This window comes from Podarcis cretensis (genome assembly GCF_951804945.1).
Source record: "Podarcis cretensis genome assembly, chromosome: 12".
Lineage (NCBI taxonomy): Eukaryota > Metazoa > Chordata > Lepidosauria > Squamata > Lacertidae > Podarcis > Podarcis cretensis.
The window spans coordinates 36,489,649-36,514,368 of NC_137181.1; the positions used below are offsets into that span (position 1 = coordinate 36,489,649).

A 24,720-nucleotide genomic window follows, 5' to 3' on the forward strand; every position below is an offset into this window, starting at 1 on the left:
TTGTTTCCGGGGCGCCTGCACCAATCAGAAGCTGTGCCTTGGTTTTTGAACGTTTTGTAAGTCAAACGGACTTCCGGAAAGAATTAAGTTTGGCGCTTTTGTTTTTGCTATTTTGCATTTTGTTTTTGAGGCTTTTTCAGTTAATTTGTTTTTGTGACTCTGTGGATTGATTGATTGTGTGACTGCAGAAATGGATAAAAGCCCACTATCCAAACAATGACTATAATCAGTGCAGGTAAGAAAAAAAAAATTGTTATCATCTGCAATACTGTCGTATTTATTTTATAGTATAGTACATTGATTATTGCTTTCATTTTATGGATCAATGGTCTCGTTAGATAGTAAAATTCATGTTAAATTGCTGTTTTAGGGGTTGTTTTCAGAAGTCTGCAACGGATTAATCCATTTTGCATTACTTTCTATGGGAAAGCGTGCCTTGGTTTTGGAATGCTTTGGTTTTGGAAAGGACTTCCGGAACGGATTAAATTTGAGAACCAAGGTACCACTGTACCTCATAATATTAGAGGCATGGCTAGCAGGTGTGGCCCTAGGTGCGAAGAGGCTTTATGTCTTGTTCTCATTTGATTCATCCCAACCCCCTTCAGAGCTGCCTCAACCTGCCTTTGGACGACACTGAATCAGTACTTCACGCAAAAAACTGAAAAACTAGGAGAGTGTTTTATAAAGCACAGCAAGCCAACTCAGAAGCCGCAACTGGAGAAATCGGCTGAGATTATTTTCGCCCTTCCCTTTCACTTTTTTTTTTGAAAGGGTGAGGACATGTGTCAGTTATAGTGATAGGCATTCACGCCGTAGAATTTGTGCCTTCTGCCTTTCCTGTCGTGATCCCTCAGGTCCCTTATTCCTCCTCTAGTTAGATCACTCAGGCGCTTGATGGCTTCACCCTTCCTAAAACAATACTGCATATCGTTTAATTTTGTCTGAGGCCGAGCTATCCCGCGGTTAGGAATCCATTCTGGGAAACTGGACCTGCTTTCGATCCCTGGGAACACATTAGGAACACATTGAACACCTGGGATGTCTTCACAGGTTTCAAAGCTCACCTCCGTTGGGCCTGGTTTAGAGAGGCTGATGGGATGGTGCCACACAATGTAATTGCTTAAGCGGGAGGGGGGCAGATCTTCGTAGCGAATGGATTCAGCGGGCTTCACAACAATCTCTGGTTCGGGGGGGACAGCAAGCTGCCTTTGATACAACTTCTCCGTCTTCCAAGTATCTGTAATTTTCTGAAACCTGCTCCACGGAAGTTTTGTATGTTTCATGCTTTCTCTTGGGTTACCTACCGGACGATCGATCTGATTTTGTTGGAAGTCTTCAATTCTCTTTTTTGCTCCGCTGTCTGTTTCCGGAGGCATTTGCCTACTGCTGCTCTGCACCGCATCTAAACATTTGCGTATGAGTGACTCGCCTGTCCATTGAGGTGGGTGTTCACAAATATAGCCAGGATCCTGCTGCTGAGGGTCATAGGGGCGAATTGGTTTGCCTTGAAGTGCGCGAGCAATACGTCCTTCTAAGGGTCTTACTTGAGTCTCAGCTGACGGAAATGATTCTCTCTGAAAAACAGATAGCTTGGGATTGATAGCTACCCTTTCAGTTTACAGTGATGTTCTCTAAAGACAACTCTTAGAGCAGCAATGGGGAACTTTTGGCCCTCCAGATGCAGTTAGATTCCCAGCTCCCATCAGCCCCAGCCAGCATGGCCAATGGTCAGGGGTGATGGGAGTTGTAGTCCAGCAGTATCTGCCATGCCAGAAATACCCCATTTCTGTTATAGGACCAAACTAGATACTGTATATCATTTGCTTGATGATTTAATATTTAAATAAATTGTCCTTCGTGCAAGCAAATTCCAGGGCAGTGTATGATAATATCAGCAACAAGAGAATACAAGAAACCAAAAGACAACATCTATGAAATGAACAAACAGACTGGAGGACAGATGTAACCCTTTAAAAATGTGTGTTCAAAGAACAGGGCTAGGCGATATTTGGTTTTCAACAGCGTGATATATCACCAGCTAAACATTGCGACATATTGATATATCGTGATGTCTGAAATAAGGATGGAGCTATGTATAAAGGCATTGTCTGGGTTCACGGTTTTTCCCACATTGCGATTTTTTGCATAGCACACTCAAACTCACATCAAGATTCATGATATATTGCCAGGTCAAAAAGTATGAAGCCGATACCACAATATGGGCTTCATACTGGTTTTGGACGATATAGTGACATGTCGCCCAGCCCTATCAAAGAGGAAAGTCTTAACCTGGTGCTGAAAAGATCCCAACTTCATTGCAAGATTAAAAGCCACTCTAGGCATTGCAAGGTGACAGCTATGCCCAGGGTATTACCTTTTTTTACCGTTTATTTCCATTATTATTAGTAATAACATTTTATTTGTTCCACTCCATTAAAGAAAAGCTTTAATGAAGACATTTCATCACCACAGATCAATAAAACGTGTCTCATCACGAACAAAGCTAATGCATAGAAAAAGTGTGCCTTGCAACAATAAGGTTGCAGCATGGAGTGTCGCTGTTCAGAATTCCAGCCTCTCCATTCCATTCTCCTTCCCAACTGGTTTTCTAGGACAGTCAGCTGGCTGTTCTATGAAACTGAGCATGCTCACTTCTCATTGGGCTGCTTTGTGGTTTCCCCCTTCCCTTAGAGACACGTCTGTTTGTTTTTGCATTTCTGCAACCACCGAGCCCACCTCCCAGCTTGATATCTCCCTCTTGGGTGCTGTGGGTGGGTGCTGCCCTTTGGGCTACATCATCAATGGCACTCACAGCCTGAACATCAGAAATGGAAGGGAACGATCAGCTTGAAAGGTCCTAGTTGCCATACTTACGAGTTCAACATCCATGCCCAGTTCTCCAGTTGCTCTGCCAATCATCTTGGGATCATGGTCATCCAGCAGCAAGGGGTTCATAGAACCTTTACCTTAAGCAAGACAATGTTGACATCAGTTTAGGAAGTTAATATGTAATATGTGGTATGCAATAATATTGTTATGTGTTACCCCAGTCTCCAAGCTGGTAGAGACTCCAGGGGTACCTGTGCTTAACCCAGGATTTAGTTTCCTTGGAATGAAAGCCAATGGAGATGGTGGTGTCTCCAGGATAAATGGTTTTATTTACACACACATATATCCCAAGCATAGGATGGAGCGGCTCACAGCAACAACACCTACCCCTGTAGTTTTTGCTTCCCCTTTAAGCTTCCAGGGGAGACACAAAGTCATGTCTCTGTGCCTGCAGCTTCAACATCCAGCTCCCACCTCACAGATATACCAATTTTGGGCATTGTTCTTCTACCTAGGATCATGTGGCCTTTAGTCAGGTGAAGGGAGTGGGGAAGATGCCTATGGCACCCTTTCCTGGAGAGTAGCATCACTTAGCTCGTTCTTTGAGATGCTCACGAAGGCTTCACTAACGCCATTACCATGATAAGTTTGACCCATTCTGCAGGTTCCCTCGTATACATTCCAGCCTTACAGGTACAGGTCCCAAGTATTGGGACCCCAGGTATCATCAAGACTGTCCCCCCAAAAAAAACCTCCCCTCATCATAATATTTTGGAAAATGAACAGCAAGTCTCAAGATGATTTATCTTGGGTATTTTGTGTTCCAGCCTTAATCTTTCACGTTTAAAAGGTGTGTACCTGTGTAGTCACGCTTGTAAGTCGACAACCAGAGGGCCTTTTTGACATTTTCCAGCATGTTGGCGGCTCTGAATGAAATGTCAAGCTCCGGGGGTTTGGAAGTCTTCTTGCGGCCCCCCTTTGGGGAAGCATTTGGGTCGCCTGCCTGACCATTTTCATCGCCATTCTGACAATAAAAAGTAGAACAGGCATGTTAAATTCTCCTACTTGAACCGTGCAAGTGTTTGCTGAGAGGGTAGGAAGGACACAACTTTCAAAACTGAAACTGTCAGGGTTTAAAACGTGGTTTTAGAAATCTGTCTAATTGGGAGCAAATGAATGAGGATGGTAAAAGTTTGGATGCACTTTCCAGATAAGAGTCTAGGGCGCAGGGATGGGGAGCTGTGTTCAGCTTGAAGGCCACATTCCCTTTTGAGCAACCTTCTGGAGGCCATGTGCTAGTGGAGGTCAGGACCAGAGGCAAAGAGGATGGAGCCATTAATATGAATGCTACCTTAGTACTGTGGGATATTTTCTACACACCTTCTGCCACCCCCCTCCTCCATTCAAAGAAGGCATTGCCTCTGCCATGGGTGTGTCTACTTTGTATGATTAAAAAATAATAATTTCCTCTCATTGTTCTGTTTTAAACTTTTTTAAAAAGGTCATTTTTAATTTGTGCATCATCTCGAGACATATATGTGGAAGGCAGTTAAGAAATAGCAACAACAATAATGTTATAGTCCATGAAGCTGGCTGGCAAAGGCTGGTCTACTCTGCCAGAGCTGTCTCCAAGACCTCTTTGTTACTTGAGCTTTAAATATATATATTTTTTAAAAGATGGAGATAACCAGGAATTGAACCTGGTTCTTTTTGATTGCTGAGCTGTAGCCCTCCCTCTAATGTTAACATCCCCAACCATAGTTGTGATTACCTACAGGAAAGTATCCAAGCCGTCTGTCTAAAGGTTCGCCGGCTCTTTCATCTCTTTCGGGGCCACCTTTAAAATTCAAAAATACTTGATTGAATAATATGAAATTCAAGCAGCTCAGGTAAGAAGAAGAATCGGACTTGGAAGGGGGAAGCTACTTTGCTATAGTCAAGAAATGCTTCCTCATTCACTGCAAATCAGAGATCTACCAGGATGTCTTGGCGTGTGTCCCGGTTGGGCAGAAGGCAGAAGACTACTATCTTTCGCAGAGCACTTTTTAACAATGTTTGTGGAAGAGGGGCAAAATTGGCTGAGTACACACCATACAGTAAAAGCACAATCTTGGGCACAGTAGTTTGTTAAGGGTGCTCTGTGGAGGGTCAACTAAAGTTCCCAGGTTTCTTTTCGGGTTGGTGGTGATGGTGTGTGTTTTAAATGTATGGTACACACTCTTGATGTACAGTCACAATTTTGCTGCCAGCGCCTGAATGCAAAGAAGGAACTCAGCTGAAGAATTCCTTAGAGAAGGCCATAATTCTTAACCTGATAAGCTTTGCTTGGAATAGAACTTGTCCTCTCATGGTCCCTTGCAAAACAAAAATAGAACCACACATCTTTCCATCTTTGTACTGCTTAGGGCCAGTCTAGAATGAAGTATGGGCAGACAAGAGAAAGTTTAGAAGGAGGAATGCTAATCACACTATTGTACAATAATGTCTTACAAGTCTCTTTTGTTTACTAGGCAAAGACCCCACAATGTGCTTCAGCATTCGTATTCAGCGTTGTGGTGATGGGTGGTTGGAGATAACAGCTCCTTAACTCAACTTGACCTGTTGCTTAATGCCATTACTTCCCAATGATTAAAGCTTCTTAACACTGTGTGCATTTAAACTGGACAAATGTTCTGTGACTGTAGTAGTCTCATGAGGTTTTCCTCTTACATTACTTCCCTTTGCCTGTAATCCGTTTTGCGTTATTGCCAACACGTTTATAGAAGTCTGAATGCGCAGTATGGTCATTCATTCATTCATTTATTTAAAAGATGTTATGCTACTTTTTCAATGCATTCAAAGTGATTTGGGGGGAAAGGAGAAAAATTAAAACTGGAATAATAAAAATAAACATGCATATACATTGTGGTGTGCTCTCCCCAAGGAGGTTCATCCAGCACCTTCATTATAACGTAAAGATAAAGGACCCCTGGACGATTAAGTACAGTCAAAGGCAACTATGGGGTGCAGTACTCATCTCGCTTCAGGCCAAGGGAGCTGGCGTTTGTCCACAGACAGCTTTGGGGGCCATGTGACCAGCATGACTAAACCGCTTTTGGCGCAATGGAACACCATGACAGAAACCACAGCGCACGGAGATGCCGTTTACTTTCCCGCCACAGTGGTACCTATTTATCTACTTGCACTGGCGTGCTTTCGAACGGCTAGGTTGGCAGGAGCTGGGACAGAGCAATGGGAGGTCACCCCATTGCAGGGATTTGAACTGCTGACCTTCTGATTGGCAAGCCCAAGAGGCTCAGTGGTTTAGACCACAGAGCCGCCTGCATCCCCCTACCTTCATTATACATCTTTAGGCACCAGGTGAAAACATTGGCTGATTAATATTCTACAACCTTTTAAATGTGTTTGCAGAAGGAGGGGTTATTGTTTTGTTGTTTTTGTTTTAACTATTTATTTGTGCTTTTGCTTTATATTTTATCTTGTTAACCACCCTGAGATCTTGGGATGATGGGCATTATATAAATTTAATAAATAAAGAAACGTGTGTGTCTTGGCCAGTTGAAAGCATCGTAAGGGGCAAACCCCAATAGATAGATAAAGAAGGGATGGCTTGTCTGAAAAATCAGGCTGAGAAGAACAATCCCTCAGTTTTAGAAGATATTGGGGCCACAGCTGTAAAGGCCTTGCTTTCAGTGGCATATATTTGTATTGCATGGACAGATGTATAAAGTAACAAAAGCAGGACTGGCCAGATGAAGGAGGCTTGATAATGTCACTACATTACAGCCTAATCTCCAGGATCTCCCTGCCGCATTTCCTTGGAACAGGAGAAACCCTGCTGCAGGCCCCAGTTAAAAGCCCCAGCAGGAACTCTGTGGAACCCTGCCAATAAACCCATTATGTTATGAGCACCTATACAGAGCTTGAATTCAAAAGTCAAGGTTCAGCCATCAGGATTGAGTCTGTGGCTTAGCCTCCTGTGACTCAGTAGATTTGAGTCTGATGGTTTTTTCACCAGCAGATTTCCATTGATTCCAAAACAGTTTTGTGCCTTACATGGATCTCGGAGTCAGAAGATATTTAGCATTTGGACAGAAGTGTGCAGACAAGGGGGAGATGGACAAGCCCTGAATACAGAGATGGTCAATGTTTCCTCCACATACCAGGTATGTCATACCTTTGCTTTTGGGAAAAGGTAGCATAACAAATAATAGAATCACAGAATGGTAGAGTTGGAAGAGATCCCAAGGGACATCTAGTCCAGGGGTCAGCAAACTTTTTCAGCAGGGGGCCGGTCCGCTGTCCCGCACACCTTGTGGGGGGCCGGACTATATTTTGAAAAATATATATGAATGAATTCCTAGGCACACTGGGAAGAATGGGGCGGGGGAAGGGCAGGCATAACTCTTCATGGCAGGTTCTCAGGCCGGATTTAGGACCCAGGCGGGCCTGATCTGGCTCGGGGGCCGTAGTTTGCTGACCCCTGATCTAGTCCAACCTTCTGCACTGCAGGAATCTTAACTAGATCATACATGACTGGTGGCCATCCAACCTCTGCTTAAAAACTTCCAAGGAAGGAGAGTCCGCCACCTCTTGTGGGAGTCCGTTCCACTGCTGAACAGCTCTTGCTGTCAGAAAGTTCTTCCTGAAGCTTAGTCAGAATCATCTTTCTTGTAATTTGAAGCCATTAGTTTGACTCCTACCCTCCAATTATATGGAAATATTGCTGCTCCCCCTCTTCCCCCAAGATAATGCACAGAACTGCCTTAAAGCTTCTAAATAGAGAGGTCTGCTAGCTTATACAGTTGAGAATATGATCTTCAACAGGCATGGGGAACATTTAGTGTTCCAGATGCTAAACTACAGCTCCCATCACCCCTGAGCCATTGGCTAAGATTGCTCGTTCAGCATCATCTGGAGGGTCCCTGGTTGCACACTTCTTCTTTACAGCTATCCTAAGAGCAGGTTTTTAAATTAAGTTTCTCTAGCTGATAAAATAATAATAATAATAATATTTTTATTTATACCCCGCCCTCCCCAGCCAACGCCGGGCTCAGGGCGGCTAACAAGCAATAATAAAAACAAGTTGAATGAATACAACTTAAAAACAAGATTAAAATACAACATTAAAATATTGAAACATTAAAATATTAAAATGCAGCCTCGTCACAGGAGGAGAAAGGAAAGAGAAAAAAGAAAGATGGGGAGGGAATCAAATTGGCTCCAACCCAAAGGCCAGGCGGAACAACTCTGCCTTACAGGCCCTGTGGAAAGAAATCAGATCCTGCAGGGCCCTGGTCTCATGAGGCAGAGCGTTGCACCAGGCCAGAGCCAGAGTTGAAAAGGCCCTGGCTCTGGTTGAAGCTAATCTAACTTCCTTAGGGCCCGGGACCACTAGGGTGTTGCTATTTATGGACCTTGAGGCTCTCCGTGGGGCATACCGGGAGAGGCGGTCCCATAGGTACGACATGAGAAAAAGACATGAGAAGACTTAAACCAAAACCGCACACAGGCACAAATGAATAATGCTTTACCTGTGATGTCGATGTTATTGTGGACGTAAGGATGAAGTGGCCGATGACGGCCGGCCACAAGATGGGTCTCTGGATTGGCTGGCGACTTGTGCCTTAGATACTTCTCATATCTATCAAATACAGCAGAAAGTTTTTGACAGGGACAAAGAACATTGTATGGTTATGATGGGCTTCGGTTGCTTGGAATGGATTTCAGATGAAGAAATACAGTTCCTGAATTTTGCCCCATACCTTTACCTTGACTTCTCTACAAGCTGTTCCATACCTGCCGACAGGAATGCCCTGGGTTCAGTCGAGGGATTCAACTACAGGCTACAGCAACACATTTCACCCAGATTTTACTAACAGTATTAAAAAGAAGAAGAAGAAGTCCTAAGAATGAGTCAAAGGCATGGGGGGGGGGAAGGGCATCCCTACTGCCTCACCAGAGTGGTAGATGCTCTGGTTATCTCCTGCTTGGCTACTGCAATGCTCTCTACATGGGGCTACCTTCAAAGGTGACTTGGAAACTACAATTAATCCAGAATGCGGCTGCTAGACTGGTGACTGAGAGTGGCTACTGGGACCATATAACACCTGTCCCAAAGGATCTATGTTGGCTCCCAGTACGTTTCTGAGTTTAATTCAAAGTGTTGGTGTTGACCTTTAAAGCCCTAAACTGTTTTGGCCCTGGACATCTGAAGAAGCGTCTCCATCCCCATTGTTCAGCCCGGACATTGAGGTCCAGTTCCTCCTGGTGGTTCCCTCATTGCAAGAATTGAAGTTACAGGGAACCAGGCAGAGGGCCTTCTTGGTAGTCCCCCCTCCCCCGTGGAACGCCCTCCCATCAAATGTCAAGGAAATAAACAATAATATGACTTTTTGTAGATATCTGAAGGCAGCCCTCTTTCGGGAAGCTTTCGATGTTTGGTGTTCTGTTGGAAGCTGCCCAGAGCGGCTGGGGTACAAGCAGTAAATTATTATCATTACTCAGCATGAATTCTTTCCCTTTTCCAAGGAAGATGACCCCACACCTGCCCTTCTCTGCACCTGGAGTGCTAAATGCACACACTTGTTTTCTTTCTTAACTTTTTTTGCACTTCAGGAAGGGTAATGCAGAATTCTGGAATGAGGTCCAGTGGAGAGCTTGGGCCATTGTTTTCTAGCCAATAAATTATACAGAAACTAATTTAACAATAAACCAAAGGGAAGGGCAGTGTCTTCGTCATCAGCAAGCCTTTGTGGTCATCTTCAGCTTTTTCTGTCGCCCCAGGGGGAAGAGCTGGGAACCTGGACTGTGGCATCAATTGCCAGGAATTAGAAGCCACAAACTCCTCCACATAGTCCTAATATATTGTACATTTTGAACTGTAAGCTGCTTTAGAAGCCAGTTTGGCTGGGAAATGGATAAATATGTCAGTCACACTTTTTCTGTTATCTGAATAAAAAACACACAGATTTTAACACAGACGTAAGTTAACTATACTTACTCCTCTGAATTTTCTGGCAAGTCAGGAAGTCTGTAATAAGAGAGAGGTCAGCCAGTTACATCAGTGTATAGGATACCCTATACTTCCAAAAGGCAATTGTAATTGGACTATTGTGATTGCTGCAGCTGAATCTGGCCAAATGGCTTTAGGATATACTCTAAGCTTTGTAAATTTCACCCATCAGTCTGGAGAGGTCTGGAGGGTAGCAACATGAGAACGGGCCTTCTCTGCAGTGGCTCCCTGTCTGTGGAATCTTCTCCCCAGGGAAGTTCGCCTGGTGCCTTCATTATACACTTTTAGGTGCCAGGCAAAAACGTTCCTGTTTAATCAGGCCTTTGGTTGATTTGATTGACATCCTATGCCCTTTTAAATAGTGGGGTGTGGTGTTTTTTTTTGGGGGGGGGTTATTGGGTTGTTGTTTTTATTTTGATTATGTATTTTGTGGTTTTATATTTTGATTTTATTCTGTGAACCACCCTGGCACCTTTGGGTATAGGGGATATATAAATTCAGTTGATGAAGATGAAGATGATGATAAAATGTCCTTCACGTTTTGGACATGGATTGTAACATGATGCAAACAGCAGCACTTTGCATTGTTAGGCGTCAAATGAGGAGAACCTGCTTGGATGGATCTACTTTGGGAGACAAATGTTATTTGGAATCCATCAGTTAGTATTTTGTCTGCACTGTGCTGAATTATTCATAGTTGTAAAATATTTACGTCAGTGGTTTATTGATTTTGATAATTATTCTGCTAATAAACAGTGTATTTTGTACAGTGGTACCTCGGGTTACATACGCTTCAGGTTACATACTCCGCTAACCCAGAAATAGTGCTTCAGGTTAAGAACTTTGCTTCAGGATGAGAACAGAAATCAGGCTCTGGCAGCACGGCAGCAGCAGGAGGCCCCATTAGCTAAAGTGGTGCTTCAGGTTAAGAACAGTTTCAGGTTAAGTATGGACCTCCAGAACGAATTAAGTACTTAACCTGAGTTACCACTGTATTGTATGGATGGGATACTAAGGGTCATCTAGTCCAACCCCCTGCAAGGCAGGAATCTCAACATGCAGTCCCCCATCCAATTTGAAACCAGACCAGACCCTGCTTAGCTTTGCAAATGTGCTAGCAGTTTTGTTGCTGCACTTCTAGCAGGTAACTTCTATTTGATTATTTTTGTCCACTGCCCTGGGATCCTATGGGCTGAAGGGCACTTTTAAAATAAAATTAATAACAGCAGGAGCAGCAACCAAAAATTATAGGGAGCAAGGCTTGCATGTGTGCAGTAAAATGAGGTGGTAGACTTCTGAGGTGCTAAAAGAGGCTGTGCCATTTCAAACTGCAGGTGGTAGATCACATCTTTTAACCCTCCCCGCACATAAACAACTCACTGGAAGTAGTTCAGTTCTGTTCAGTAAATTTATTGTGCTAGCCAAAGGACCTGACAAAACCATATAACACAGGCAATATAAAATATAAAGCAAAACCTCTATTTGAACAAACAGAACCATGTGTTGCAAGCAAGACTGTGAATAGGGAGAATCTTCCGTACAATTTACTGTTATTTTGTCCAATTCCTTCTTCCTAATCTTTCTTGCTGCTAGTTCAAAAAGGGTGACTTTATTAGCCTCACGGGTGTTAGAGTTACTCAACAATCACAGAACTCTCTCTGCTGAGGAGAGACTGCTTTCTTGAACAAACAGGGGATTTAGAAACCATCTCCAAGCTCCGTGTATAATGGGCAATAAAACAAATAATGAAGAATGTCTTTGACCCACGGTTGCCCACATGTACAGAACCTACCTGCATATGGAATCTTTGCAAGTAGAAAGGTAGGGCAACATGGAATGGTCCCAGCTAGACAATCCTTTCTTCCAGATGTGCTAGGGTTTTTACTTGCAAGATGCGCAATTTTATGAAGGGGTGCAGTTCTAAACAAACCACTTTGCTGAATGTGTAGAGCAGGTTTAATCTATCTAGTCTCTTCTTTCCAGATTTCTGGAGGCTGGTTTTCTGACATGGTTTCCAGACATAACCACAAACGTTACAAACACTGCACAGGAAGGAAGTATGTTTTAAAATGAGGAACCACTCTTTCCCTACATCAACACCTAATAGGAGAGGGGCATAGCTCAGGATCCCAAGTGGACTCATTGTAATATCTGGATTTGAAGACTGAAAAAATATTGGGTTATAAAAAATAGAACAGGTGGATGTTAATGAGTGAATACTCTATTTAGCTGAAGGACAGAAAATCGGAAGTCATTTTATCTCCTCCCCTCTTTCTTTTCCTTTTCCCTTCTTTTCCCTTCTGTTCCCTTCTGTTCCTTTTTAGATTAGATTTTTAAAGTATTTATTTTATTCTGGTGTATTATAAAAGATAATTTGTACTGGGAATGAAACTTTGTATATCCTTGGATTAGTATAAATGCAAATAGATACATTTTTTAAAAAGGAACTCATGTGGGCTGCAATAGTTGCTCTTGGAATGTATCCTAATTTTTTCATTATGCTGATAATGCAACTGTGTTTCTTTCTGAATGAAACAGGCATTCAAACAAATAATTATGTTTATTCCAGTTCTGAAACGTGCAGCAATCACTTTTTGTGTTTTGGTGCCATCAGGTGGCAAAACTATAGTTCTGCAGTTCTAATCCCACAATGCTCAAGTTTCTGTCAGCCAGCTAAGTTTTCATATGGGCAATGAGAGAACCTTTTCTTCAGTTATTAACTTAACCGCTAGCTCTCTGCAAGGACTGAGACCCTGCATCAAAATCTAAAGGCACAACCACAACAGCACTCGAGCTCCATGTGCTATTTAAAGACAGTCTGATCTTAGCTGGGAACAACATCTTGAGAGACAACCATGTTAACCTGTTGCTGCAAATATAACAAAGGGTGCTTCTAGACTGCCATTATTTTCAAGTGGAATTCTGTCATCTAACCTCCCCAGAAACAAATCAGAACGAAAGCTTATCAAATAGCCAAAGTTGTCTAACCTTCCTCCATACCAATAAGAATGGAAGCCAAAGCAGTTCATTTTTAACACACAAGCCTTTATGAACTGACACGGAATCCAGTCCACAAAAGCCCATTTTATAATACAGTTGTCTTTAAAGGGGTCACAATACAATTTGTGGTTTTAATCTGAGGATATATGTGACCTGACTTGTGATGAAGATACCTGTGTATCTTAGTGATGCTGAATAAAAACCCATTCAACCAACCTAAATGCAAAGCCACACAAGGTATATAGGAGTGCCCTTTGCTATGGCACTATTGCCAGAATAATGACATACTTGTTAACGTAGTGATCTGAAAACTGCAGAATTTCAGGATGTAGACACCAATGCCTCATTCTTGAACGCTGCAGGTATTTTAAACGTGAGCTTAGTGTATCATAGATCATAAAAGCTCTCTGTTCACATTGGGCAGTCTCTTTTGACCATAGGATGGAGGGAATGTTTTTATAAAATAAATATTCTTCCAGGTTTAGTCCTCATCAGTTTTTGGCCTTCCGAGAGACACCAGCATTTCTGAATTGGCTTCTGGATTTAAACACCAATATCCAACCATCCAGAGAGAAAGCAGATAGCCTACCTTAGCGGGGCATCTCTGTTACTGCCATAGTACTGGTGTTCCTGATCAAACTTGTAAGGTGGCTCATAGATTCTGTGGGATTCTGGCAACAGGGGTTCAGATTCTTGTTCTCCTTTCACGATGGGCTTGCGCAGCTGGAATATTTCCCTTAGCTCTTCATATCTGAAATCAGATCAAGTGTTCCCAAAGAGCAGCTGCAGCAATGATACTCTACCTGAGTGAAGCTGGCTTCATAGCTGGGATGGCCACTTAACAGACCGGAGGGCAAAAGAGGACACAGATTTGCATAGCAATTGCACATGCTGATTAAGTTGCATTGGTTCACATTTGGAAGCAATTGCTGCTGTTTAAATATAAATGCAATGCATCTTGCCATAGAGGGCATGACTGCTGACCAGGCTCTGACTGCTGACCCAGGCTCTGAGTCAACTTGAAGGCTCTCTCGCCTTCTTCTCAGAGTCCTTTCTGTGTATATCAGACTTGAAACAGACAGCCCTTCAAACAGAGAACTGTCTGTCATAAAGCAGGACACATGGACACCTAGCTCATAGTGACTAACAGTGCAAATCTAGCCATGTATACCAGGCATTGGCAAACTCGGCTCTCCAGTTGTTTTGAGACTACAATTCCCACCATCCCTGACCACTGGTCCTGTTTGCTAGGGATGATGGGAGTTGTAGTCCCAAAACATCTGGAGGGCCAAGTTTGCCTATGCCTGATGTATACTCAGAGGTAAGCAGGGCTTTTTTCCCTGGCAGTACAGTGGTACCTCGGGTTAAGAACTTAATTCGTTCTGGAGATCCATTCTTAACCTGAAACTGTTCTTAACCTGAGGTACCACTTTAGCTAATGGGGCCTCTTGCTGCTGCCGCTCTGCCACCGCATGATTTCTGTTCTCATCCTGAAGCAAAGTTCTCAACCTGAGGTACTATTTCTGGGTTAGCGGAATCTGTAACCTGAAGCATCTGTAACCTGAAGCTTCTGTAACCCGAGGTACCACTGTACTCAATAGTACGCAGTTATCAGCAACCCCCCCCCCAATCTTTTGATAAGGTAAATGGAGGGTGAGGAGAGCAAGCTAGCAAGCATAACTCAAAGGGGGATTGAAAAAAGCAGGAGATGGAGTAAGTGGCAGCGAGGAAAAGGAGGACTTTGTTTGGGGCTGTAGTTGCTGCTCCCAGTCAACAGGTTACACCAGGGGTAGTCAACCTTTTTATACCTACCTCCCACTAATGCATCTTTCTTGATGGTAAAATTTCCTTACCGCCCACCAGTGCTTGATGGAAGGAGGATTCCGCTTGTGCCATAGAACCCCCTACTGCCCACCTAGAATCCTAAAGCGCCCACTAGTGGGCCGTAGGGACCAGGTTGACAACCCCTGGGTTACACCGTTCCCACTTGGCTGCCCCTGTAGGGCACGCTCTCCCCCTGGGTGTGCTGCTATGCCGCTGCCTCGCTGCACCACGAGTGACCAGGCGAGCCCAAGCACCACTTCCTTTTCATCTCTGCTCACTCTTTCCATGTCTGTGGGGCTGGGAAGGGAGGGAGAGAGAGAGAAGGGGAGAAGAAAGCAGCCTCTGTTGCCAGTGCTGCTGTCCTGAGTGGGTGTGAGCAGACAGGGAAAGGTGGTGGTGGGGAAGAAGTTGAAGAAGGGGGGGGGGACCAGGAGAGACGGAGAGAGAGAGAGAAAAGGGGGGGGATCATGGTGAGCACTGGCACTTTTCTAGGAAAAAAGCCCTGGATGTAAGCCCTATTGAACTGATTCAGTTTTAATCACAGGTAAGTGGAGTTAGGACTGCAGCCTCAAACCCTTAATTTCTCCTTTCTTCCATGACATCAGCCTGTTTCAAAACTCCTGGCTAGTCAGCTTGTTCTTCACATCAATCTAAAGTTCACAGCCCTTCTTGAGTTATTAGAACATGTTTCTTGCACCCTTAAACTGAAACATCTATGCTGTGGCTGTGCTTTTTAAGGTTACTTTTAACATTCCATACAACAAGGTTCATTGAATGCTATTGGCACAGAGATGCTGGACTAAGTCAGATATCCTCCCTGCCAAATTCCTGGGGGAAATCACTCATCTGAGGCTGCTATTTGCATTGAGAGGAACTAGCACAAACGCAGATGTGGTGGGATAATGAGCTGCTTGTGCGTTGAAGCTGGATCCCTCAGAGCTCACTCAGTGTAGTGAAACCCTGCCTTGAGAGGAGCCCTTGAGCATGGCTCCCTCAGTCGCTGGTAGAATCTGACAGTGGACGTTTGCGGAAACGTTTCCAACATAAAAGCTGTTTCACAGACATGCGCCTCCTGGATTCCCTGCGTGACAGTTTCCGGCGGGGGGTGGGAGTCCTTAAGGGCTGTTCTGATACCTCCTCGCTGTTCTCACTGGAAGTATCCCAGAGCCTCCCCTCCGACTCCCTTTCCTTTGGAGCTCCCGCACTCCCCCTACTGGTTCCCTCTTCTGCTGAAGAAGAGGCTCTCCTATTCTCCTGAAGCCTTCTCACCACCTGTCCTTCCGATGGCAGTTCCCTGACATCCACCTCCCCCCCAGGGCCCCCTTCACCCCCCCGCCTCTTCTCTTACTGGCGGCGAGGACGGAAATCCCTGGAAGGAACTTCCCTCATCCTCCGAGGATTCAAACACTTCTAACCACGGCCTACCGCCTCTTCCCCCCTCTTCCTCTCCTTCGTCGGAATCTGTTTCCACCTCCACTCCCGACTCTGGGAACCCTTCAAATTCCCCTTCCTCATCTGTAGTCCCGAAGTGTTCCCTCCTAAACCTTGCCACTGGTTGTGGTTTACTTGGGAAACGCCGATGAAACGTTTCTATTAAAATCTCGTCTTTGACTTCCTCTGCCGGTACCCATGCGTTTTCTGACTCTTCCTCCCCCTCCCATTCTACCAAGTATTCCACCTGATTCCCCTTCCACCTGGAATCAATGATCCCTGCCACATCCATGTTGCGTTCTCTCTCTTCTATGACGGGTGTCCGGGTGACCTCCCTCTCATGTTCCCCCCACTCACACCCCTCTCTGTATGGCGACAGTAATGACCTGTGAAATACTGGGTGCAATTTCATGTGACTGGGCAATTGGAGTTTGAATGCTACTGGGTTGACCTGCTGTATGACCTCAAAGGGTCCCAACCGTTTGGGTCTCAATTTCTTACACCCTCCCTTGAACGGCAGTCCTTGGGTGGATAGCCACACCCGGTTACCCACCCTTATGGTTTCGCCTTCCCTCCTATTTCTGTCAGCTTGCTTCTTATATTCTTCTTTGGCTTTCTCTAAGTTGAGTTGGAGCTGACGGTGGATCGCTTCCATCTCTTCAACAAAATTTTCCGCTGCAGGTACACTCCACCTTCCCCCGCCCTCTCCTGGAAACGCCCGAGGATGACACCCATAATTGGCTAGAAAGGGACTCATCCCTGTGGACACGTTCTCCGCGTTGTTGTAGGCAAATTCTGCCAGAGGTAACCAGTCCACCCAATCAGTTTCTCTGTCCTTTACATAACACCTCAGATATTGTTGCAAAACCCCGTTTGCCCTTTCTGCTTGCCCATTTGTTTCTGGGTGCCTGGCGGTGGAAAAACTTACCTCCACGTGCAACATGCTCATTAGTTTCCTCCAGAACCTAGAAGTAAATTGTTTTCCTCTGTCGCTCAAAACCCTCAAGGGGGCGCCATGCAACCTAAAAATGTGCTCCACAAACAACCTTGCGGTTTCTTCCGCTGTCACTGCATGTGAACAAGCTATAAAGTGGCACATCTTAGTTAGTAGATCTACCACCACCATGACCGCGGTTTTCCCTTTGGATCTCGGTAGATCGGTCATGAAGTCTATGGATACCATCTCCCATGGCCTTTCTGGGGTGGGTAAGGGTTCTAATAACCCCGCTGGCGCCAACCTCTCTCCCTTTGCTCTTTGGCACCTGTCGCATCCCCTGACATACTCCCGCACGTCCTCCCGCACCTTGGGCCACCAAAACTCCCTGGTAACCAACCACATGGTTTTGTGCTGCCCGAAGTGCCCCGCCGTGGGGCTGTCATGCAACTGCTTAAGCACCCGCCCTCTTAGTTCCCCACCTGGTATGTAGAGCGCCCCTTTGTAATATAGTTTTCCGTTCTTTTCCTCAAACCCCCCTGCGTTCTCACCTGTCTCCCTGAGTTCCCTAAGTTTCTCTTGGGCATATTCATCGTTTTCAATACCCTCTACCAGTTCTCTTTGCCCCACCAATGCCGCCCCACAAACCCAGTGGTCCTCTGAGATGATATGTCTTTCTTCCGCCCCTCCTTCCCCCTCCAAGTACTCAGGTTTTCTGGAGAGAGCGTCCGCCCTGACATTCTCAGCTCCTGGCACGTAGCGAATCTCAAAATTGAACTTGGAGAACTCTTGCGCCCATCTTACTTGTCTCTGGTTCAACACTCGGGCTGTTCTCCAGTATTCTAGATTTTTGTGGTCTGTCCGCACTTGAACCTTGTGTTGCGCTCCAATCAACAGGTGTCTCCATCTCTTGAACGCTTCGTGGACAGCGAGTAATTCTCTGTCGTACACTGTATAATTCCTCTCAGACTTGTTCAATTTCCTCGAGAAGAAAGCACACGGCCTCCATTCCGACGTATTCTCTCCTGGCTGCAGAAGCACGGCCCCCACCGCTCTGTCAGACGCGTCGGTTTCCACCCTCATCGGCTGCTGCAGATCCACGTGTAAGAGTTGTTCTTCCGAAGCAAACGCCCTCTTTAAACTTTCGAAAGCTCGCTGCGCTTCTTCCGTCCAGACAAATTTCTTCTTACTGCTGAGACAATCCGTGATGGGGGCTGTTAAATGGGCGAAGTTCTTGATGAACTTCCGATAGAAGTTTCCGAACCCCAAAAACCTCTGCACATCTTTCTTAGTTTTCGGTGGCCTCCATTCCAGCACCGCTTGCACCTTGCTAGGATCCATGGCCAGCCCCTTGTCCGACAACCGGTACCCAAGGAATTCCACCTCCCTGGTGTGAAACTGACACTTCTCCAGTTTCACCCACAGCTGGTTTTCTTGCAGTTTGCTCAGTACTTCTCGTACATCTCGCACATGCTGCTCTTCATCCTCTGAGTACACCAGTACATCGTCCAAGAACGCAGCGCAGTTCTTGTACAGCAATGGTCCTAGTACGTGATTCATGAATGATTGAAATACTGCTGAACCCGCCTGGAGGCCGAAAGGCATAACGCAGTACTCAAATGCCCCCAAGGGGGTGAACATAGTGGTTTTCCACTCATCTCCCTTTCTCATACGTATCAGGTTATACGCCCCCCTCAGGTCCAGCTTGGTAAAAATCTTCCCTTTTCTCACCCGGGTCAGAATGTCATCGATTCTGGGCATAGGGAAGCTCACGGGTTCGGACACTGCGTTTAGGGCCCTGAAATCCACAATTAATCTCGGTTTGTCCGAGTTTTTTTTGTCTACAAAGAACACTGGACTACCCCCCACCGCTCGTGACTCCCTGATGAACCCACGCTTGAGGTTTTTGTCAATAAACTCCCTTAGCTCCTGCATCTCTCTGTCAGACATTGCATACACCTTGCCCACTGGCAATTGCGCTCCTGGAAGTAAGTTGATTTGGCAGTCAAAGGGTCTGTGCGGGGGTAGTTTATCTGCTTCCCTTTCGCTGAAGACGTCGGCAAAATCTGCATATTGTCGTGGTACCCTACCTTGTTCCATTGCTTCTATCTTTGCTAACGTGGCCTGAGTGCCTACTTGGCCCCCTTTTTCTGTGCAGTGTCCCATACAATGTGCTGACCCAAAGGAAACCACTCTCTGATGCCATCCCACAAGCGGATCATGCAGCGCTAGCCAGCTCATCCCCAAAATGATGGGCGCTCCTCCCAACGTGGCTATATTAAACGCTATCCGTTCCGTGTGTCTTGCCACCCTCATTGTCATGGGGACAGTCTGCTGGTCTACTTCTCCCCCCAACAGCGCCCTCCCATCAATCGTGGTCACCTGCAGGGGATTTTTTAAAGGAATGGTTTGTATCTGATGGGCGGCTGCAAACTCCTTACTCATAAAGTTGCAGGAGCTGCCTGAGTCTAATAGCGCCTTCACTTTTAGTGGGTGTCCGTTTGCCAGCTCCAGCAATACCTCTATTACAAGAGCTGGTCTTGGAGGTTCTGGCGTGGGCACATTTACTGTTCCTTGGCCTGGCTGCTGTGCCCCGTCGGTGGCAGCCAGGCGTTGGCTTTTACTTGCTCCTTAGCTCCATCTCCCTCCTCCCCAACAGCCCCCGCCATTCCTTGCCATTCCTTTCTTTGCGGACAAACTCTGGCAAAATGACCTGGCTGTTGGCAGAGAAAACATTTCTTGGCGCCTTTTCCCTCCTTCTTCCGCCCTTCACTGGGGTTTGAAATTGCGCGCGCGCGCGCTGTTCCGATTTCCATCGGCTCTGCTGGCAGAGAAGGCTGCTCTGGCATCTCTGGAATGCGGAAATCCCTCCAACGCTCCCCTTTCCCTTCCCGCTTCTCCAAGGCTCTGGCCTCCTGGCGTGAGCCTATGGCCAGCGCTGATTTAGTCAGAAGGTCCATAGACTCCGCCCTGGGCCCCCGGGAAAGTTCATCTTTCACTGCCGAAGATAGTCCTTCTTCGAACAGCATTTGTATCGGTTCCGCTGACAAATCCCATCCTAATTTATGGATCAACATGGTGAACTCAGTCCAGTACTCACGGACAGATCGGTTCCCTTGTTTACACGCCATTAACTGCCTGCGCGCCACTCCCTGCTCAATCTCGCTGGAAAACATCAGATCCATGGCGCGAAAAAACTTCCTTGTGTCCCTTAGGGCTTCATTATTGGCTGCCATTAGTGGCCTCACCCAATCTCGGGCCGTGCCTTCGAGATGCCCAATCACAAAACCAACCCTCGAATCCTCATCAGGAAAATCATCAAACTGCAGATTGAGGGCATATTGCATCTCTGTCCTGAAGGCTTGATAATTCCTGGGATCACCCCCAAACTTCTGCACCAGTCCTGGCACTTTCCTCGAGAGCTGGGCGGCTTTCCCCTTTTCTGCATCATGAGCCCTCCTCTCCTCCAGCCTCGCCGTTTGCAGAGCTAACTGTACCTCCAACATCCTGTACCTTTCTTCCAGGCTAGGACCGGCTGCAGCTGCTCCCCCATCTCCGGCTCCGGCTGGGTTGCTCATGATGCCTCTCTTTGCACAAGCTGCTTTCAGGGACTGTCAGATTGCTGTGGTGGGATAATGAGCTGCTTGTGCGTTGAAGCTGGATCCCTCAGAGCTCACTCAGTGTAGTGAAACCCTGCCTTGAGAGGAGCCCTTGAGCATGGCTCCCTCAGTCGCTGGTAGAATCTGACAGTGGACGTTTGCGGAAACGTTTCCAACATAAAAGCTGTTTCACAGACATGCGCCTCTTGGATTCCCTGCGTGACAGTTTCCGGCGGGGGGTGGGAGTCCTTAAGGGCTGTTCTGATACCTCCTCGCTGTTCTCACTGGAAGTATCCCAGAGCCTCCCCTCCGACTCCCTTTCCTTTGGAGCTCCCGCACTCCCCCTACTGGTTCCCTCTTCTGCTGAAGAAGAGGCTCTCCTATTCTCCTGAAGCCTTCTCACCACCTGTCCTTCCGATGGCAGTTCCCTGACATCCGACATATTTCACATCATGACTAGTTTGGTCCCTGCTCAGTCCATGTTAACTATCAACTGACATGCATGCAATTTCTGCTATTTCATGGGTTGCTACTTGCAAAATGTGTAGCCCAGTCCTATGTGTTGTTGTTGTTTTAAGGTAAAGGACCCCTGACAGTTAAGTCCAGTTGCAAATGACTCTGGGGTTTCATCGCTCATCTTGCTTTACTGGCCGAGGGAGCCGACGTTTGTCTGTAGACAGTTTTTCCGGGTCATGCAGCCAGCATGACTAAGCCGCTTCTGGCAAAATCAGAGCAGCACATGGAAATGCCGTTTACCTTCCCGCCAGAGTGGTACCTATTTATCTACTTGCACTTTTTTGCGTGCTTTCGAACTGCTAGGTTGGCAGGAGCAGGGACCGAGCAACGGGAGCTCACCCCGTCGTGGGGATTCGAACCGCTGACCTTCCGATTGGCAAGCCTCAGGCTCAGTGGTTTATACCACAGCGCCACCCATGTCCCTATATGTGTGTTTACTCAGAATTAAATCTCATCAAAGTCAATGAGGCTTAATTCCAATACACAGCACTGTGGCCGTAATGAGTATATTCATACTACAGTGGTACCTCAGGTTACAAACACCTCGGGTCACAAGCACTTTGGGTTACAGACTCCGCTAACCCAGAAGTAGTACCTCAGGTTAAAAACTTTACCTCAGGATGAGGACAGAAATCATGGGGCAGCGGCAGTGGGAGGCCCCATTAGCTAAAGTGGTACCTCAGGTTAAGAATGGTTTCAGGTTAAGAATGGACCTCCGGAACAAATTAAGTTCGTAACCAGAGGTACCACTGTATAAGACCTAATTCAGCTACATAGAGATATTGGAAAAAAATAGAGTGAATAGCTACTTCTTACCTTTCTGGTGATATAGGTGGGCCCGGGGGAATATGCAGTGGAGTCAGGTGATTCGCAGATTCCAAGGTTTTTGTTACTAAGGCTGTTCCATCTTGAGCATCATTGTAATAGGTCATACCCGTATGCATTTCCATCTTTAATAGCTACAGAGTAAATTTATACACAGAAAAGTCCATGATCAAAGCAACTAGCATTCTGCTTAGTTTGAACAGAAAAAAATCTGTTTCAATAGGTAACTAGAATTGACTTAGCAACAGCGCCAACTTCATTACTGAACGAGATCACTTTTCAGATTGCAATATAAAAATGAGAGAGTCTGGACAAAATAGACATGACAAAGAATTTCATGATGAACTAGAAACATTGAAAACTTGGGATTTTGGAAAAGAAGAAGCCAATTTTGTTTTTTCAAAGTGACACAGTATCATATTAAAACAAAGTCCCTAAAAAAAGTTGGAAAGGACTAGAGCAGCCTTTTCCAACCTGATGCAGTCCAGATGTTTAGAACTGCCATCCCTAGCCAAGCTGGATGGGGTTGATGGGAGTTGGAGTTCAGTAACATCTGGAGAATGCTGGATTAAAGTTATTTGTATGAGGGGAAATTCTCTTTCAACTTCTGGGTATTGTACCAAATGGTATGTGGGAAGAATATGAGTCAGTTTCTTCTTAGCAGCCATTCAATAAACTCTAGCACTTACTTTGATTTCCCTTAAGATGTAGTTCATGGCAGAAATATAATTGTACCATGCCTTCCACTCTAATGTGATCTAGCATTGAACTTTGGCAAATTCATACAGAACTATCACACGTTTCTGTTGTGTTCCACTTTTGATAAATACATGCAGTTTTGTGAGTGCGTTTGCCTGCTGGATTACACCAGAAGTTATGCACCATATACCAGTGCTATGGGTACATGTAATGCCAGGATGTGACCACAGTTGGTTCTATCCCTATTGACTTCTTCAAATGACATTTCAGTGGAAGAAATATACAAGCAGAGCATAAGGCAGGGATGGCAAGCCTGTGACCTTCCAAATGTTGCTATATTATTCCTCCCATCATCCCTGCCCATTGACCATGCTGACTGGGTCTAATGAAAGCCAAAGTCCAACAACATCTGGAGGGCCACAGGTTTGGCACAAGGAGAAGCAAAAAGGCCCTCTTCCAAGGCAAGAGATGCGCTACCCCATAGCAGATTCCCAAACAGAGATACCTTGTACTTCCAATATGCCCTCAGCCAGAAACCAGTTTTCTTTCTGTGTCCCTTTCTCCCAAATGGCAAATAGTCTATGTTTATACAAACTGTTCCCATCATCCTCCACCTCCCAGCTGGAGGGGTGGTTGTAGGTCACCTTCTCTGTGCTCCAGTGGGTACCTCATTCAAAGGCATAGAAAGCATCCCAGCTGTCAGGGACTGGACTGAGGAGGAATGGTGGGGACTGCCCCCCCGCACTTCCCAGAGAAGAGGGAGACAGTATAGATTCACAACAGTGGTTTGCAGAAGGTCATAGTTCAGAGGCTGCAGAGGGGAGAAGCTGGGAAATATTGGGAGAGGAGCAGGAGGAGGAGGAAGAAGAACCAGGGGAGGGACAGCTGACAAATTCAGTGTCTTTGGAAAGCATTCCTGATCCCCTCCTCCTCACAGGACCTGGCGAGCATTGAGAGTAGGAGAACAGAAGGCAAAAAAACACAGATTAGCTGATGCAGGGATGATGTATAATAGGAGAGACGGAGGGGGCGGGACTTTACTCGGAGCAACGCCATTATCTGAGAGACTGCATCCTATGTCTATCTCTGTGAATATTGAATAAAACACCTTGGTAAGAGCTTCTTGTTTTTTTCCATTACGGTGGTACCTCGGGTTACATACGCTTCAGGTTACATACACTTCAGTTTACAGACTCCGCTAACCCAGAAATAGTACCTCGGGTTAAGAACTTTGCTTCAGGAAATTGTGCAGCAGCAGCAGGAGGCCCCATTAGCTAAAGTGGTGCTTCAGGTTAAGAACAGTTTCAGGTTAAGTACGGACCTCCAGAACGAATTAAGTACTTAACCTGAGGTACCACTGTACTGGCAGCCTGCTGTGAGGGAGGAGGATCAGAGTCCCTGCAGCCTGACACCAGCTATCAACCTAGCCATTATCCCTCATCAGCCACCCATTCTGGACTATTAACTAATAACCTGCTCTGCCTCCACAGTCAAAGGTGGTAAACTGTCCGAATACCAGTTGCAGAAAACCGCAAGAGGGGGGAGAGTGTTCTTGTGCTTGGGTCCTGCTTGCGAGCTCCCCATTGACCATCAGGCTGACCACTCTAAGAGGAGGAAGCTGGACTAGATGGGCCTTTGGCTTGATCCAGCAGGCTTGTCTTATGCTCTAACTTGCTCAACGCCATCCATCAACAACCACAACCCCATGAATCGTGCAACCCATGTCCACTTTCAAAGTTATTATTATCATTTGTTAAATTTGTATACCACCCTCTACCCGCAGAATGGATGAAGATCCATCTTTGATGCTTCCATTAGTCTCCAGGCCTTTTCCCCAACCCCATGCAGTGTTGAAAGTTAGATAAGGATGGCTAGAAGAGAGGAAACAGATGGAAGCGGACATAAAAGTGGAAGTTTGAGCCTCAAACCTACCTTTCTAGTTTAAGGGCAGTGCAGTATATTGTTCTAGTTCCCTGCCCTGTCCTGTCAGTGGTATCTGACATCACAATAGAGGAGATTGTCCTGATTGTTTGCTTTCACAGTTTCTG

The 24,720-nt window shown here is 45.8% G+C and overlaps 1 protein-coding gene across 1 annotated transcript; it reads right to left on the reverse strand.

The window, feature by feature from the left end:
* Window positions 1–659: 659 nt before the first annotated feature.
* Window positions 660–24,720, reverse strand: SPMIP4 (sperm microtubule inner protein 4). Its single transcript, XM_079948035.1, has 9 exons — window positions 24,605–24,720; window positions 21,965–22,107; window positions 13,434–13,595; window positions 9,833–9,862; window positions 8,364–8,473; window positions 4,605–4,666; window positions 3,688–3,853; window positions 2,875–2,966; window positions 660–1,574 (listed from the first exon to the last, which is right to left on the reverse strand). Exons 2-9 carry the CDS (start codon window positions 22,096–22,098, stop codon window positions 786–788), a joined length of 1,545 nt encoding a protein of 514 aa, XP_079804161.1. The 5' UTR covers window positions 22,099–22,107; window positions 24,605–24,720; the 3' UTR covers window positions 660–785.

Bases quoted from the DNA above. Each gene is read 5' to 3' on its own strand.
- SPMIP4 (XM_079948035.1), bottom strand. From the start codon at position 22,098: ATGGAAATGCATACGGGTATGACCTATTACAATGATGCTCAAGATGGA. The intron at 9,863-13,433 runs GTAGGCTATCTG...CTCTTATTACAG, and splicing joins AACAGAGATGCCCCGCTAAG to ACTTCCTGACTTGCCAGAAA. The intron at 1,575-2,874 runs GTAAGTATGGCA...TCTGTTTTTCAG, and splicing joins TGGGCATGGATGTTGAACTC to AGAGAATCATTTCCGTCAGC.